Source organism: Notothenia rossii (genome assembly GCF_949606895.1).
Source record: "Notothenia rossii genome assembly, chromosome: 5".
In the NCBI taxonomy this organism is placed as follows: domain Eukaryota; kingdom Metazoa; phylum Chordata; class Actinopteri; order Perciformes; family Nototheniidae; genus Notothenia; species Notothenia rossii.
In genome coordinates, this window is record NC_136903.1 from 80,797,272 (window position 1) to 80,813,240 (window position 15,969).

The 15,969-nt window shown below is 41.9% G+C and overlaps 1 protein-coding gene across 2 annotated transcripts in view; it reads right to left on the minus strand.

The window, feature by feature from the left end:
- Window positions 1-845: 845 nt before the first annotated feature.
- The window catches only part of LOC307039799 (paxillin-like), a 29,322-nt gene continuing 14,198 nt past the window's right edge, over window positions 846-15,969 (minus strand). The window contains exons 2-14 of one of the 2 annotated variants that reach the window (XM_079682200.1): window positions 12,979-13,142; window positions 12,803-12,888; window positions 12,367-12,506; window positions 11,800-11,995; window positions 11,521-11,668; window positions 9,236-10,630; window positions 8,025-8,294; window positions 7,337-7,750; window positions 6,056-6,214; window positions 4,946-5,119; window positions 3,555-3,636; window positions 3,282-3,430; window positions 846-3,192 (exon numbers count right to left, since the gene is read on the minus strand). In XM_079682200.1, coding sequence (XP_079538326.1) covers window positions 2,926-3,192; window positions 3,282-3,430; window positions 3,555-3,636; window positions 4,946-5,119; window positions 6,056-6,214; window positions 7,337-7,750; window positions 8,025-8,294; window positions 9,236-10,630; window positions 11,521-11,668; window positions 11,800-11,995; window positions 12,367-12,506; window positions 12,803-12,888; window positions 12,979-13,142 — 3,644 coding nt within the window. In that variant the 3' untranslated portion in view covers window positions 846-2,925. The remainder of the gene's footprint in view (window positions 3,193-3,281; window positions 3,431-3,554; window positions 3,637-4,945; window positions 5,120-6,055; window positions 6,215-7,336; window positions 7,751-8,024; window positions 8,295-9,235; window positions 10,631-11,520; window positions 11,669-11,799; window positions 11,996-12,366; window positions 12,507-12,802; window positions 12,889-12,978; window positions 13,143-15,969) is intronic. The other variant, XM_079682201.1, reaches the window with a different exon arrangement.

The following is a 15,969-nucleotide window of genomic DNA, read 5'->3' on the forward strand; positions in this document are numbered from 1 at the left end:
CTCCTCGCAAGAGAGATGTGCTGACTTGTCCTTGTGTTTGTCAGGTGAATTGAACTGCTCTGTTTTAGCAGGCCAGTCGGATTATTTCCATATTGTCGGGGTCAAATGCATATCTGGGATTTCAAGTGTGAACATGTATATACCTCAAACAAAGCTACACATTTTCAAATTGCACAGCTCATGTGGTGCCTTGTCATACATTCCATTGTTAACCTTAATCCAGAGTTCCCAATAAGGAGACCACCCTCTGAAAAGGGGTCATGTAGTGAGTGCCAGGGGCCGATAACTAACTAATGATCACCCAATTTTCCCTTAATTAACGGACTATTAACAAAAATGCTTGATGTACACAAAGAGACACTTATAATTCATTCCTTTTATTGCAATCAATTCTGATTTTGTACTTTTTTGTGAAACAGTTTATTAATTCATGTGGAGCTTGAACTTGTTTAGTTATGCATCACATCTTATTTTCACTCATAACTGAAATGAATGTTGGTTGATGATCATATTCAATCTTACTAATAAATAAAATTGAATACATCGAAATAGTTTCCTCTCAAGTTCTTTTTAATATTACATGGACATCTTGTATACTAAAGACCTGGTTCAATGCAAACAGTGACTAGAAAAAAAATGGTGGAAAGAGAAATCACGTTTAAAACAAAACAGTACCAGAAATAAAGTACTTATTTTATTCGCAGCAGGTATAATAATCAGTCAGTAATCATAGGCTTTCACCCCACCCACACAAAGAGCCAGTAAAATGTGTGGCTCGTGAGAAAATGTAAATGGTAAAGGATCACATGAATGTCTCCATTTACAAATTCACTCAATCTCATTAATAAAAGGTGTAGATTTTTTTTTAATGAATTCTTTGACAGAAGCAAAAACAATAAGGCAATAATCTGTAAGCAGATAAATATACAAGGAGCAACATTAACTCACAATTCCTGTTCACTTCCCCCCTGCTACTTCCTGTAAATCTGACTCAACTGTTTATTACAGTGTAAACGTTTATGAGTTAAGATGCACCGCAGCAGACGAAGCCTCTCCCGGAGTTCAGCCCATAAAGAGTCAAATCACAGGAAGGGTTGAGAACTCCACAGTGTATAAGACCTTATTGCATTGTCACATTTGGCACAAGAGCAAACATTTAAACAAAATAAAAACAATCCAAATGTGGATACACGCATAGTGATCATAAAGACAATTAATATTGTCCGAAAAAACCCATTCACCAATTGTTTCATATATGTGGCAAAATCGAGCAACAGAGAAAATAAAGATGAAATGAGTTATACATAAATGTTGCTAGAGGCTTGGCCCTGTATTCTGATTCCTGACCAGCTAACACCCGGCTGCATCCATCAGTGAGCCAAGTGCTGACTTCAGCTCAGACAGCAAGATCACAGTTTAGGACTCACAAAGAAAATAATAAGGGCTGCGTTTCATTGGAAGTCTGACACACTGGAATCAAAGCTGGTTGGTGTTGTGTGTGTAAGAATAGGGTAAACTATTGATAGCCTACATGCCAATAGAGCCAGCTCTTTGCATATCAGTGTGAGCCACAACATCTCAAAAAATATATATATTTTCATCAAAACAGTGACAAAACACAGTTCTGTCTCAAAGTGGAGCATATTACAGCTATACAAATTTAGATTGTGATTGTAACAGCAACTGGCAGCTACTGCTGATCAAACTCCACACAAAAGAAAGCATGCCTCTAATCCAAATGCACAACCGTATTTAAAACCAGCCTTATTAGTACAGTGATAAATTCACACAGTCGCAATCGTAAATTAAACTGCAGTGTCATTTATTCTTTTATTTTTCTGTGTGATTACATTCAGAAGATAGAATCTCCACATTAAAACTGGAGCAAAGACATTAAACTTTGTTTTGGCTCAAAAATGTTGGCTAAAACTTGCACCTTACGTTCAACTTTAATAATCATAGTACGGTACATATGTTTTTGTTATTGACCTACTTTTTGTCAAAACCGTTTGCATTTTTTTGATGGTTATTAATGTGATTGACACAACACACCCTTTGCGGTGTCGTAGCAAAAAATGAAACAGTTCCGAGTTGCTACAGCGAAACAAATGGCAACTTATCTATATGTTAATTAACAAGAGTAATGTAAACGTAATGTTTTCTGAAACTGAGAAATCACGTGGGTTCTTTTTCGTAGTAAAACAGTAGAAAAATAACGACTAGCTAATATCTTGCCGACACCTGTAAAATGCACCTTAAGACGTCTCATCAAGAGATCTGTGTTGGAGTGTTTAAAGAGTTTACACTGGTATTTTAAAGAAGTGAAAAAGGAGTTCAGTGTGTGTCTGTTTACATGTGGAGAGTTTCAATTTATATATTTTTAAATGGCACCTCAATTGTTTCCAAAGCTAGAAAAATACATATTTTTCACAGATCATTCTAACACTGATTTGCCAATCACTATGTATTCAACACTCAACAGATTCTGCGTGTACGCTGCTGAAGTCAACTCACCCTGGTCCATGCAAGTGAGCAGCTTCTCATATCTGCATTAAACCACCATAGAGTGAAAAGTCTTGACCTGCTATGGGGGAATTTAATCATTTTCAAAATCAGTGCTCTGAGGAGGTCTCAACTCAACAGCCATATACTTATTTATGTACACACGTGAAAGGGGAAATTAGCACATTTTCTTTGCTGCACACAGGAGAAGAACTCTAAATAAAAATCTCTTTGGGCTCTGTTCAAAATGTCTTTTAGCAAAAGTGTGAAATGCCAAGCCGGAGAGGTTGGACAGCCAGAGGACCCTTCGGTGTCGAGGGTCAAACTGACTCATGCTAGACATGTGAGTGCACACACATTCCACACGTGCATTCAGAAATGTGCATACGCGCGTACTTACACATTTAAACGCAACCACACAGTCTAACTAAAGAGTTTAACAAAGCAGCCCTGGCAGTAGGGCTTGTCGTTCTGCTCCTTGAAGGTGCCTTTGTTGAGCTGCTTCAGGCAGAAAGCGCACACAAAGTGCTCCGGGTGGAACTTCTTAGCCATGGCGGTGATGCAGCGGCCTGTGATGGGCTTCTGGCAGCCGGAGCACAGCGAGCCGCGCCGCTCGTGGTAGTGAGACTCGCAGTAAGGCTGACCGTCATGGTCAAAGAAGCTGCCGTTTACGAATGGCGTGAAGCACTCCTGGAAATTCAGAGAAGAGGAAGTAGAAGTTATAATGCTTACTTAAAACAAAAATACCCAAATTCGTTATAGATGCATGAGTGACTCACCCTGCAGACGAAGCATTCAGGGTGCCAGAGTGAGTTGAGGGCAGAGATGTAGTTTTCCAGGATGGCACGGGTACAGCCTCCACATTTAGGGGCAAACATGTCAAAGTAGTCCTTCCTGCAGTACGCCTTCCCATCCTTCTCATGGAAACCTAGAGGGCAGCAAAGACTCAGTTATTCACTCTGCATGCTTCTTTCGGTTAATGAAAACTCAGCATTGTTCTTTTTTTCTACACAAGCCAGGTGTTGTGTTATTAATTCATGAGCCGTTGGTACCTTCGGGTCCGAAAAAGGCTCCGCACTGGGCGCAGAAGAAGTGCTCTGGATGCCAAGTCTTGTCCAAAGCTGTCACTACTCTCTGTAAAACATAAGAGAACCAAATGGTAGATCATTAAATGTCTGCTTAAAAACTGTGCCATAGAAACATCTGGGGGGGAGAGGTAGTTCCTTATCATGCTTTAAAAGACATTCAGGCCGCAGTATATGCATTTATGTTTTTAATTATGGGAGTATCCAACACATGAGAGCCAGAGGCCAGGAGGGGGCAGACGAAGTCTACAGAGGCAGTGTGGGCGGTGCTGGAATGCCAGGACTGTTACTTCATGTTTTCCAGGCCTGATAGCATTTCTCCGCAGCTTCAGAAGAACATTGTCTGTGTAACAACACATTTTAAAACATCCACAGCTGCTAAGTTTATTTCAGCAGGACAATAATTACTAACTGTAATCCACATGTGAATTAGCTTTGCCACCAGGGGTCGCAGTGTTGGAAAAGAGGCGTTTTTCTTTTAGGGAGGACAAGCTTCAAAAATCATTTTTCTGTACAAATGGATCCAAAACCAATACATTGAGAATATCCAAACAGACTTTTATATTCTAAATGTAGTGGTTTCCTTAGACCTCTAAATGATACAATACCACCTTCAACCCTGATAATCATTGAAAAACCAACGTTTGAATGTAAAATATTCTGAGTTGAAGAAAGAGAAAAGTACTGAAAGGGAAGTACACAGTTTCTCATTATGACCTCGCCCCAGGTCCCAATGTTCACTGTCTACTTCCCTTAGAGTACCTCTAGAACTTTGTGTGCTTTGTGTGTGTATGTGTATGTGTATGTGTATGTGTGTGTGTGTGTGTGTGTGTGTGTGTGTGTGTGTGTGTGTGTGTGTGTGTGTGTGTGTGTGTGTCTGAATAAAAGGCCAAATCTCCCGATGGGCGTGTGTCACTATCAAGATAGGACTGAGTGCTGACAAGCGAGAGAGGCCTAGCAGGCAGTGAGGAAGACATAAGAGGAAGTCAATTTGCATTCAAAAAGCTAGTCCCTTCACTCCTATTGCCTTAAGGATTGTGTGTGTGTGTGTGTGTGTGTGTGTGTGTGTGTGTGTGTGTGTGTGTGTGTGTGTGTGTGTGTGTGTGTGTGTGTGTGTGTGTGTGTGTGTGTGTGTGTGTGTGTGTGTGTGTGTGTGTGTGTGTGTGTGTGTGTGTGTGTGTGTGTGTCTCTAATCAACTCTCAATGATGAGAAATAAAGGGAATTCCCGACATGTAGTGATTTTTCCAGCATGGCCTTAATCCATAAAGTTATGAATAAATAAATATCATTATCCCCCCCATCCATGGTGTGTGTATGCGTGCGTGTATGTGTGCGTGTTAATGTATGCATTACTAACATCCAGTATGGGTCCATTACAGTAGTGGCATCGTGGTGAGAACAAGTGGTGGTAGTCTTTCTCACAGTATGGCTGTCCCTCACGCTCAAAGAAGTTCCTGGAGCCGATCTCATCCTGGCAGTGGGTGCACACAAAGTGCTCGGGGTGCCACGTCCTGCCCATGGCAGTCACCACCTGGTGTGGGGACATAGTGCATTAAATTAAAATGAGCGACTGAAGAAAGGCCTTGCTCAGCAGCCTCGCTTGCAAAAAGCAAAGAGGATATTTCAAACAGCAGCAGGTAGAGATCTCATAACGCCATGTTTAAAAGATGGAAATGATATATTATGTATACAAAATAATCGCGGTGTATTTCAGTTGGATCATGATTCACAGAAAGAATATATTTACTCTTCTAAGTCTCCAAGTAACTTCTGTTTCTATATTGCTCCATTTATTGGTTGCCATTAAGTAAGTAAGAGCTCAAATATTGATAGGTTGACTGGTTTTGACCTTGAGCAATCGGCCCAGTCTGAGATACTTGCAACATGAGACAACACCCCACAGCCCATCAGACGTGTGCAAACACATCTGAAGGTCAATTGTTTTCACCACATTATTAACAGAGAGAAGCAATGATGGTGTTTTACAAGCATATTCTAAATTATGATATCTTTGGAAAGGGTGCGTGTATACCACAGAAATCATGTGTGTACATAAGGGCTGCATGATTTGAAATATATATTTTGACTGACATTGCAAAAGGGATATGACTCATAGTATTGGAGGGAATGATCATGTTTGAATCATATCAACATATTGATAGTAATAATAGTGTTATTTCTGAAGAGGATTTGTACCACGAAATGTTTTTGTTTATTCTGCCTAATGTGATTTGTAGGCCGGGATATATCTGCAGCTTCACAATACTTCATTCATAATGGTATTAAACACTTTATTATTCTTTAACAAATATTGTGTAACCTGCAATTTTAATATTGCACTAGTACATAATATTGCGACTTCGTTACACACCTAGTATAAATGTATCTTAAAGCATGCGAGTTTAAATTCAGTATGTGCTACAGTTGAAATCTTTATTGCTTGTGTATGATTCAGTGGTATCTTTACCTGTCCAACGATGGGTTTCTTGCAGGCTCCGCAGACACCTTTAGCCACCGTCTGGACCCCGAGTCTGTTGAGGTCGGACTGCAGGCTTCCCAGCATGTTGTCCAGCTTGTTGGCCGGTTTGGGGGGACCGGTAGGAGACGTCTTTCCCTGGGACTGGATCTGACGAAGATAAAAGACCAAAGTGGCTTCAAAATACCGTTCTCATTCTTTGGATGACCATTTCTTTGACTTACCTTGTTGTAACATTAAATCCTTTTGTTAACCTCATATCATTTATGTAACGGTCTTTTCAATTGTTCCTTACAATGGTCTCTCCCTGGATTTCTGGTATTAAAACAGGTGAACAATCTAGATGGTCGGTAGCTGTCTCCTATTTCTCGATGATTGATAGAAAAATACTCAAATAAGCCATGGACATATGAACTAGGACCAACTATGTTCTCATCAATCCTAATCCATGTTTGCAGGCTTTGATGATGACTCTTCTATATCAAAATGGTGTGTGTGAATGTCTGTCCGGCTACTGTAATGTAAGCAAACAGTCCTTCTCAGATGGTGAAGTTATTGGAGCTTCATGACTCTGACATTCCACAGAGGGAAAAAATAGCACCTCTGCTCCATGTATTCTCCCTCACACACACACATAAAATAGACAGGCATCTCAAGCCTTCAACATGAAGGTAATTATACTCAATCCTATTAATCGCCTGCTCTACAAGTCTACAACAGAAAAAAAAAGACACTATGGATTCTAAAAGAGGGGCATTCAACTTCAACATGCTGGAATCTAACCGAGTGGGACCTGTTGACGGAAGTCCTTGTGGGAGCGGCTATAATTGTGTTGGTAACTGTGCTGTCATGTGCTAGATTAGGTTTCAGTTGCACTGCGAGTCTACCATTCCTGTGCATGGCTGGACCGTTAGTGTAACAGGAACAGGGGTTGCACTCTTCTCGCCTTCAAGCTCTTAAAATCCCCTCTCGACTCTGAAAACACAGCCCTTGGCGCCGTCAGATGTCAGAAATAAGTCTCCTTTAAATGTCAGCACCTCTCATAACCGGGACTGTCCGGGTTTCAGACAAAGCTTTACAGAGGCTACCTGTCGGCATGAATGGAAACCCAAGGTCAAAAACTCAGCCAATGAGCTGGGGAGTTATTTAGTTCACATAGATATAACTGCAACTGGATATTTGAACTCATTGACGCGCACCATGTCTGAGTGAGACAACTTGAAGTTTAGAAAAAGGACAGAAAAGAGGAAGAGGAAGAAATGTGATCCGTGCCTGCATTGGTGGAAAGATCGGGTCGTACTCGGTCTGACAACCCACTGATACAAAGACCTTGGGAGGCGGTGGTGGTGTCACAGGCTTGGGAGGGGGGCTAGGTGATGGAGGGGGCTGGACAGGGGGGGGCGTGGGCTCCCTGGGGGGGGGAGTGGGCTCCTTCGGGGGAGGAGTGGGCTCCCTGGGGGGAGGAGGGGTGGGTTCTCGTGGAGGGGGAGGAGGGGTGGGCACTCGTGGAGGGGGAGGAGGGGTGGGTTCTCGTGGAGGGGGAGGAGGGGTGGGTTCTCGTGGAGGGGGAGGGGTTGGAGGGGGAGGAGGAAGTGGTGGAGGAGTCTGCTTGACTGGGGGTAACTTTTTGGGCGCAGGGGGGATAACTTTTCTCTGAGGGGCAGGTGATTCTGGAGGGATGATGATCTGGGGGTAAGAAGGAAACGGCAAAGACAGGAGAGCAAAACAGATGACAAACAAAAACAGGGGTCAGAATGAGGAAAAAGAAACGGTGACAGAAACAAAATGTGCACGTTTATTGTTTTAAATGTGAGCCAATGGCAAATACAATATATATGTGATTAATTATCATATATATTAAATATGTTTGATAGATTGACCATAGTCCCGAAAACTATCATTACGAACTCTTGGTCTCACTTAGTAGCACTGACTCCTGCTGTGCCCCTCTAATGTCTACCTTATCCACAGATGGCTGGCCCCTTTCTTCTCGTGTTCGCTGTGGGTTGGACATGACGATGACTCCCTCGGTCCTCCAATCATCCGGCTGTTGTTTACGTTTGCGCTCCACTTTCCCACACCCCAGTTTCCCCTGCAGTTCCATAATGAGTCGATCTTGCGAGTTGCTCTTATTCACAATGACTGGCCCCATTTTACGCCGTAACATTGCCTCCCTGAACATTGGATGCACATTGGAGGTCTCCTTGGTGCGCCGGATAACGTTCTTCAGCTGGAGAATAGATGATACAAAGGAGGTGTGGTCGTGCAATTTAAGTCCATGTTGGGTCACAAACATAAGCACGACAGGCCCAGCCAAGGAGGTCTCATTCAGGTGGCAAAAAACGCTCAAGCAGTGGCTTTAGAACATAGTTTTGGCGAAATGTTCTGGAGATTCTGTCAGTGTATCCAATCAAATGTGCCTGCAGAAGCAAAGCACAGCCTTCCATTCCACTCAAATTCATTCTCTACTGCCAAGTCTACTTAAAAATGTACTGGTTTCCTGGCATGCCATGCTGGATAGCTGAGGGCAAGGCAACATAGGTCTATCACAAAATCTGCATGAACCAAAGCAAGGCCGACAAAGTTCTTGTATGTTTTTTGATTACATATGCATGTTCTGGGGCATATCTGCATTTGCAAAAGAGAAAAATATTCAATGTACTTTCTTTGTATTTGCCCAGTCACTGATAAAAAGCGTATTCTTTTGCATCATCCATTGGTTGCACAAACATGACAGGCGAGACCTGTGACTAGCACAGCAATGTTGATCCAAGCAAGTAGGGGCGTGCGAAAACATCCTTTCGGCAAAGCTTTCGACATCAGCCACAAGTAGGGAGATTTCTCCCTCAAGCCATCTTGTAATTGCTATGCAATGGCACCACATGCATAGATCAGGGACATTTCTCTTCAACAAGAAACTTCATCAAGTTTTTGTAACTTTGCATAGCTCTTTGAGTAATTACAGGAGCTGCTCTCCCAAAATAAGCTTATTTCGGCAACCATGAGATCAAGCTGCTTGAACAATTAACACAGCCATTCCACCATTATTGTCACAGTTAATTAAAATCTCAGGCCACATGACCAAATAATAGAAAGACCACATGGGGAGCTAATGCCTCTAAAGCGTATTGCCAGCAGCTTATTTTGGGAGAGACAAGTTGAGCGTCCTACTTGGCCAGAAGCAGATAGTCGCTCGACTGCAGAAGGCTGCTGTGTCGGAAGCTCCAGCGTTGCATCTGGTGTCCCGGGGCAGGTGGAGGGGGTGGGGCACTCATCCATCCAGCTGGACTCAGTCATGGGTGTGAGGGTTCCCTCTCGGCTGTAATCAGTGTAACTCCCCTCTTCCTCCTCCCAATATCTGTCATAATCTCCGGACATAGAGGAAGCAGGTGGTTGGTTCTCACTCAACTGGTTGGAGTTGGGGGCCAAGAGTTTGTCTAAAGCCTCATCTAAGAAAGGCTCCCGACATGGCCATGATAAACCCAGTGTTTCACCTCCCTGCTTTTCTCTAGGAGGGGCAGACGGCTTATTTGATGGTACAGCAGCAAGTGGAACTGGTGAAGCTCTGGGACTGTTAGTGCCTGTAACTGTGTAATGTTTTCTGATAACTTGAGCAGGACTTTTTGGAACTGTCCCTGGACTTGTAAGCCCTGGGTGCATTATTGGGGAAGCACTCATTGGCAATGTTTCAGGACTATAACTCTTAGGCACACTAGAGATATTAGGGACAGTCACAGGACTTGAAATCTTTGGAACTGGACTTGAAAGTCTTGTGATTGACAATGGACTTGCGCTATTGGGAACTGTTTCTGGAATAGCACTCTTTGGGATAGTTAAAGGACTGGAGATATTACGGACTGTCACTGGACTCGCACATCTTGGAACTGGACTTGAAAGCCTTGTAACTGGGACTGGACTATGAATTCTAGGAGCTGGACTGTAACTTTTAGGGATTGGGCTTGTGTTATTGTACAACTGACTAGGACTGGAGCATTTCAGATCTGGTGGACTAGGACTCTTGGCTGTTAGGATGGGACTAGGGTTTTTAGACCAACTAACAGGACTAGGGCTGTTAGAAACAATTACTGGACTGAAGCTCCTTGCAGTGGGTACTGGACTGGAACCTTTGCCAAAAGTACCTGGGCTAAAGCTCTTTTCAAGTGAATTTGAGATTGTACTAGTGCTGGTTGTTGACACTTGTACAGGGCTGTTGACTTCAGCTTCACTAGCAGGATTTGTTTTACTATAGATACTGAGGCTCTCCACATAAGAGAACTCAGAGGTGACACTGTCACCATTATCTATCTGTTGGATCTCTGAGTACTGAAGGCTCTTGGACGAGGAAATGACTACAGTGGAACCAGCTGAAGATTTAGAGGTTGAACAACCATCTTCATCTATATGAAGTTCAAATGGAATAGGGGTAGAGGAGGGAGTAGAGCAGCTAGAAGGTAGAGTAGTATCAACTGAGCCGATGTTGGGATTTATAGATGGGGACATTTCTGGTGAACCAGTTAAAAATGAAGCATCTCCAGCCTCTTGATTCACGGATGACTGAGAACCAGACTAGATTCGGTGCAATGATGTGATGTTTGCAACGTACAAACAAAGACAAGACATTTACAATGGTAGAGAACAGAGAGAGACAGTGGGAAAAACAAATTGAGAATGAAGAAAATGAACAGAAAAGTTGTCTTATATACAAAGCCAAGAAGGATCAGAGTTCTCGCAAAACCTTGTTTCAGCTCATAAATGATATGTTGAATTTTGCCGTCAGACATGAAGGCCCTGTACACAATCAGACAAAATCTAAATAATTACTAGAATTAACACTTCTTTCGACCGAGTATGAAGAAAGTTAAGATAACATTTATTACTATGTGTAAATGGGATTTAACGGTAAATTGTATTAGATTGCATTAAGCTATGTTGTCAACAAAAATATGTTACTTATGCAGCGTCAACCACACAACTTCCTCTATCAATACAAGCTTTCAATTTGCACACTAGTCCAGAAAATGTAGTACAACAAGCTGAACATATTCATAAGTATTGTTTTGGTCAATTTCCAGTCGGTAACCGAAGATAAAAAGGCAGGTTAAAAATAGGAAGTAGTTATTCTTTTCCTTAATTGATGTAAATAACAATTCCAGCTACGACATCCAGGCCATTGTAAGGTTTACAGTTCTATGTGAAATCTAAGGAAACAGTAATACAGCAGAGTATCATTTATATTTCAATTGTAAAACATTGCCAGCGGCAGCATCTATTTCACATTACAAACGCAAAAATATGGAAAAGACACTGAATACATTTGATCCTAGAATTAATTCAACTGTTTTGCATTTCCCCAAACATCTGCAGAGCAGTTTCTAAACAGTTGCAACCAAAAATAAACATCCTCCATCCAGAATGCAAACCCTGGTGACACACAATCTACCCACTAGCACACTCACATTGCTTTGGACTTTGAAGTCAGACAGGGAGGCCATTAGCTCATCCAGCTCTCGTGTGGCAGAGGAGGCAGACATTCGGGCTTGTTGCTGAGCCGGTGTTTCCTCTTGTCCATCTGTTAGTTCTTCTGACACAACCAACGGTGTGGGACTAAAAACAGAAAGAATACAATCAACTAAATCCTTTCCACATCACATTTGACTAAAAAGTACTTATGCCCAATTTTAACAGCTGCATACAGGGCACCAATCTATATGTTGCTTTATCAATTTCTTGCTTACATTGGAGAGGGCACAGAACTTTCCAGCTCATCCAGAAGGCTCTCTACACTTGGCCTTGCATCCTCTATTCCCCGAGCTAGCACACTGCGCTTTGGCTTCTCCAGTACAGGGGGACCAGCCTTGCCCGCAGTAGAGACTCCGTTCTCCTGGACATGGTGGATGAAGCTGCTGGCAGGCAGTGGGGGAGCTGCTTCTTCTATTGAAAAATACATGCTTAAATAATTACCATCATCTACAGTGCATACTTTATCTGTGGCTTTGTTTAAAGGTGCCCCATTATACTGTTTTACATCAATATATTATAGGTCTCAGATATATTAAAAACATGTCTCTGAAGTGTTTGGCTCCAAATACCAAACAGATCATTGCAGCATTACCCATAATCCCCTCTGTTTCAGCCCTGTTTCAAATGTGCTGATTCTCTGTCTGTTACTTTAGATGAAAATAAGGAGCCCCTCCCCACGCCCCTCTGAGAGATATTTGGTTAAAAAGAACACAATGGTACTCTAGGAGGAGATTCAGGTGATAAGGTTTTTTTTTTGAAAATGTAAGTGATCTCTTGTGTACCTTCTGTGGGGAAGGCAGGGGTGCTTTGCTGGACAGCGTTGAGCTCCAACAGCAGGCGGTCCAGTTCAGACAGGTTGCTGCCCAAGGATGAGTTCATGGCACCAGCTGATGAGTCACTATTCTTCTGCTTATTAGGGAAGCTGTACAGAGAGAGGAACCAATATTTATCATACACTGAGCTATGGACTGAGAGTGATGCTATATTTTGACAACATTTGTAAAGTGTCTCTGACTCAAAATCCAAGTATAGTTTAATGATGCTGTGTGTTGAATAGAAACAATATGTTCTACCTATTTATGACCTCTCTATAATTAACTATGTTGGAGGTTTTTCATAAACATGCTTCCAGTTAAATTTAATTATATTTTCAGAGAGTTTTACATTTTACTATTGTTTAAAGCCTGTCTATCCAAATAACACGAATCCAAGTCATACCTGTATACGTGGTCCTCTTCACAGATTGTTTGAGTTAGAATGCCGCTATCTCTAGACCAGGAACCACTCTGGAGTGAGCTGAAGAACTGAAGAGAGGAAATTAGGGTTTAAGTTAATTAAACAATGTTTTTAAGTTTATAATGTGTTTTATCCCTGACATGTATGTGAGCATTTACCTCTGTTTCATCAACTCCGTTTAGTTCAGAGGGAATGGTTGGGCTTTGGGGTGGAGAGGAGAGGTCTTGCTGGCTCTGACCCCCAATAGGTGAGGAGTAGAAGGCCTCGTCAGGCAGGGAGGAAATGTACGATGTTGTGATCTCAAGGTCCGCCAACAAAGCCTCTGCGGAGATACAAAAAAAAAATGGTATAGTTATAATTACAGATAGTGATTTTCTCAGACCGGGTTGAAAGAAAGTATAGTGCTGCAAAAACTCATCAGCATTAGTTTCTGTTTGCGTACAGGAACAAATAATTACAGTATGTTACGCAATTGGTCAACATCCCATTAGCACTGACATCAGGGGAGGTGGGGTTGTAAACGTTGAATCATGCAGACTGTCATAGCCACTCCTTTGGTTACTCATTGACCGTTGTTTGCCTGGAGTCTTAAATCCAAGAGACGCTGTCTACAACCAGGTGTACGTGCTTATATTTACCATCAACACCACACCAGCTAACATCACTGCATGAAGGGGTCATTTGGTATTCCGAGATGAACCCGGGCCAAGACAACAAATACTAATTTAGCAGTCCTAACCAGCAGGTAGACGGACACATAACATTATACAGGATTTAATGAAGAGAGCAGACTGTATTACTGAATGCTTGGGCTTATTTTAGCGCGCTCACTCCCCACAGCAGTTTTTAGTTTCTCTTGTAGAAGTAAAAAAATAAATAAATAAATAAAACCCTAAGTTAAACAAACTTACGCTAACAAGACATTTATTTTATGAATAAACTATTTGTATAAAATATATGGAATTTCACATTTTATTATTTAACCGAGCTATTTGAGGCTATTAAAGACCATGGGGTTGTCAAAAATAAAGTTCCTATGCCAATGTATATTTCTAGACAAAAATAAATAAACCATAGTTGGTAAAAGCGAATGTAGAGCACAAGTACAATCGAGTTTTATCCCCAATGTTGGAGAGAGTTTGTGAAAAGGATTCAAAATATATAATCTATACATAATACTGCAATATTGACAGTGTAATAATATATGGTATTTATATAGCGCTTTTCCTGGGACTGAAAGACGTTTATTACCAAGATGATCCAAATACACACTTCTCCGACATCCTATCCTTAAATAAAGCATAGGGGCAGGAAAGCCAAAAGCATAGCCAAAGTCACACGTTTAAGAGACGTACCTTAGAAAACGTTACACCCAAAGAAGTGAAGAGGAGATAAAACTGAGCAAAAAAAAAAAGGAGAAGTGCAGGAGGAAGAGGGCAACCCAAACAGACGGTCTGCCAGGTAGGAACTGCCTTCCTTAACATCAGCATAAGAGAGCAACAGATGAAATAGGAGGGGTGCAACCAGAGTGCAACTGAGAGCAGAGCAAAGGGTCAGGGTAAAGAGGAGAAGGAGGGGTTAAAAATAATAGCGGCGGGTTAGTTTCACCGCCCTCAGGACACATACACTGCTATGCCAGGTTCGACCTAGCTTCCCTGAGAGCTATAGGATAGGAAACTACTCACACAAATGGAAATAGCCTCTGAGTATGGGGCAGTCCAACTGATGCAGGCCGAGCACGTTACAGCAGGTGAAGCAGAACGTTGTGAAATGAGGAAAGTTGAACGCAAGCAAAGCTCTTATCAGCAGAGGCATGCCCATCTAAGGGAGTGGAATCACAAAGGTATAAAAAGGTGTATTGGGCCCCTCCTTCCCACTGACAGCCCAAACTTCTTAAGTTACTCATGATGACTCGCACTCTCTTTCACCATGTTTTGATGTTACATAAAATGTAGTCTTTAACTACAACCAGGAACAAATGATAAACATATACCGTAATCCTTTTTGCTTTGTCAAGATTCTAAGCACATCATGATTTCTTCAGGAGTACGATTACATTTGTACGTTGAACCTGATTCTAGGTAAAGCAGAGTATCATCTGTACACAAGTACACTGGACCACCATGTTTCCCAGACTGAGCGGAGACACAGTAGAAGCAGAGCCACATCCACACCAGATCCACTTAACCCAACTTAGCATTAGCATAGTTAGCGAACATGCCATGCCATGACTAGGTTTCACAGCGGAGACTCTGTTAAAAAGCCTGAGCACATTCCTCGGAGATTCATTGGACGCAGCACCGCTCACTGTTTACACTACTGCAGCCAGTTCTCTGTGTGTGTGTGTGTGTGTCCTCCTCTCTGACTTGGCAGCAAGAACACACCCATTAATGTTAAGAGTCAGAAACAACACCACTGTTGATCTATAAAATGTAACCAAGTATGGTGTATGATAAAACCTACCAATGGATGATGCTTCAAACCAGCAGACAGACAGGTGCACCTCAACACTGCAGGCTCTACTTCTGATCCAGTAAATGGGGAAGTCAACAATACTGAGAATTTATTCTAAGTGGCTTTCCTGTGTTCAAACTCAGAGGTCAAGACTTCTTCTTTACGTTTCCCCTAATGCAGCTGATTTTATCATCATCGTAAACATTGATATGAATTGTACTTGTTTAGTCTACTAAGTCCTCCATTCATCATTACGGTTTACAAATTAACTAATAGAGAAAATAAAACTGGATAAGACAAGTCCAGACATTGGACTTCAATAAAGGAAAAAAGTGCCAAAACAAAATACTGCATTTAATAAATGGTGATATCTGAAGGCCTTGGTGTATATCTGTTGTTGATGTCAGAATAAAGTGTTACTGCAGCTGGTGAAGATCTCAGTCAACAGATGTTAGTCCAGATGGTTTACACAAGAGATGTTAATCAACTTAGTTCTGGATCTGAACTGGCTTTAACCCTGGTTATACAGAATCTGCTGCTCCACAATAGAGTTACGCTAAAACACTATCCCCCGGGCTATATTAAATACAGATTCTGTTGGCTTCTGGGAGATCTGTATCAGCAGAATAAGCCCGCTAATTTCCCTTCAACAAAGGTTGGAATAGTACTGCTATTTCCACAATACAGGCTACAAC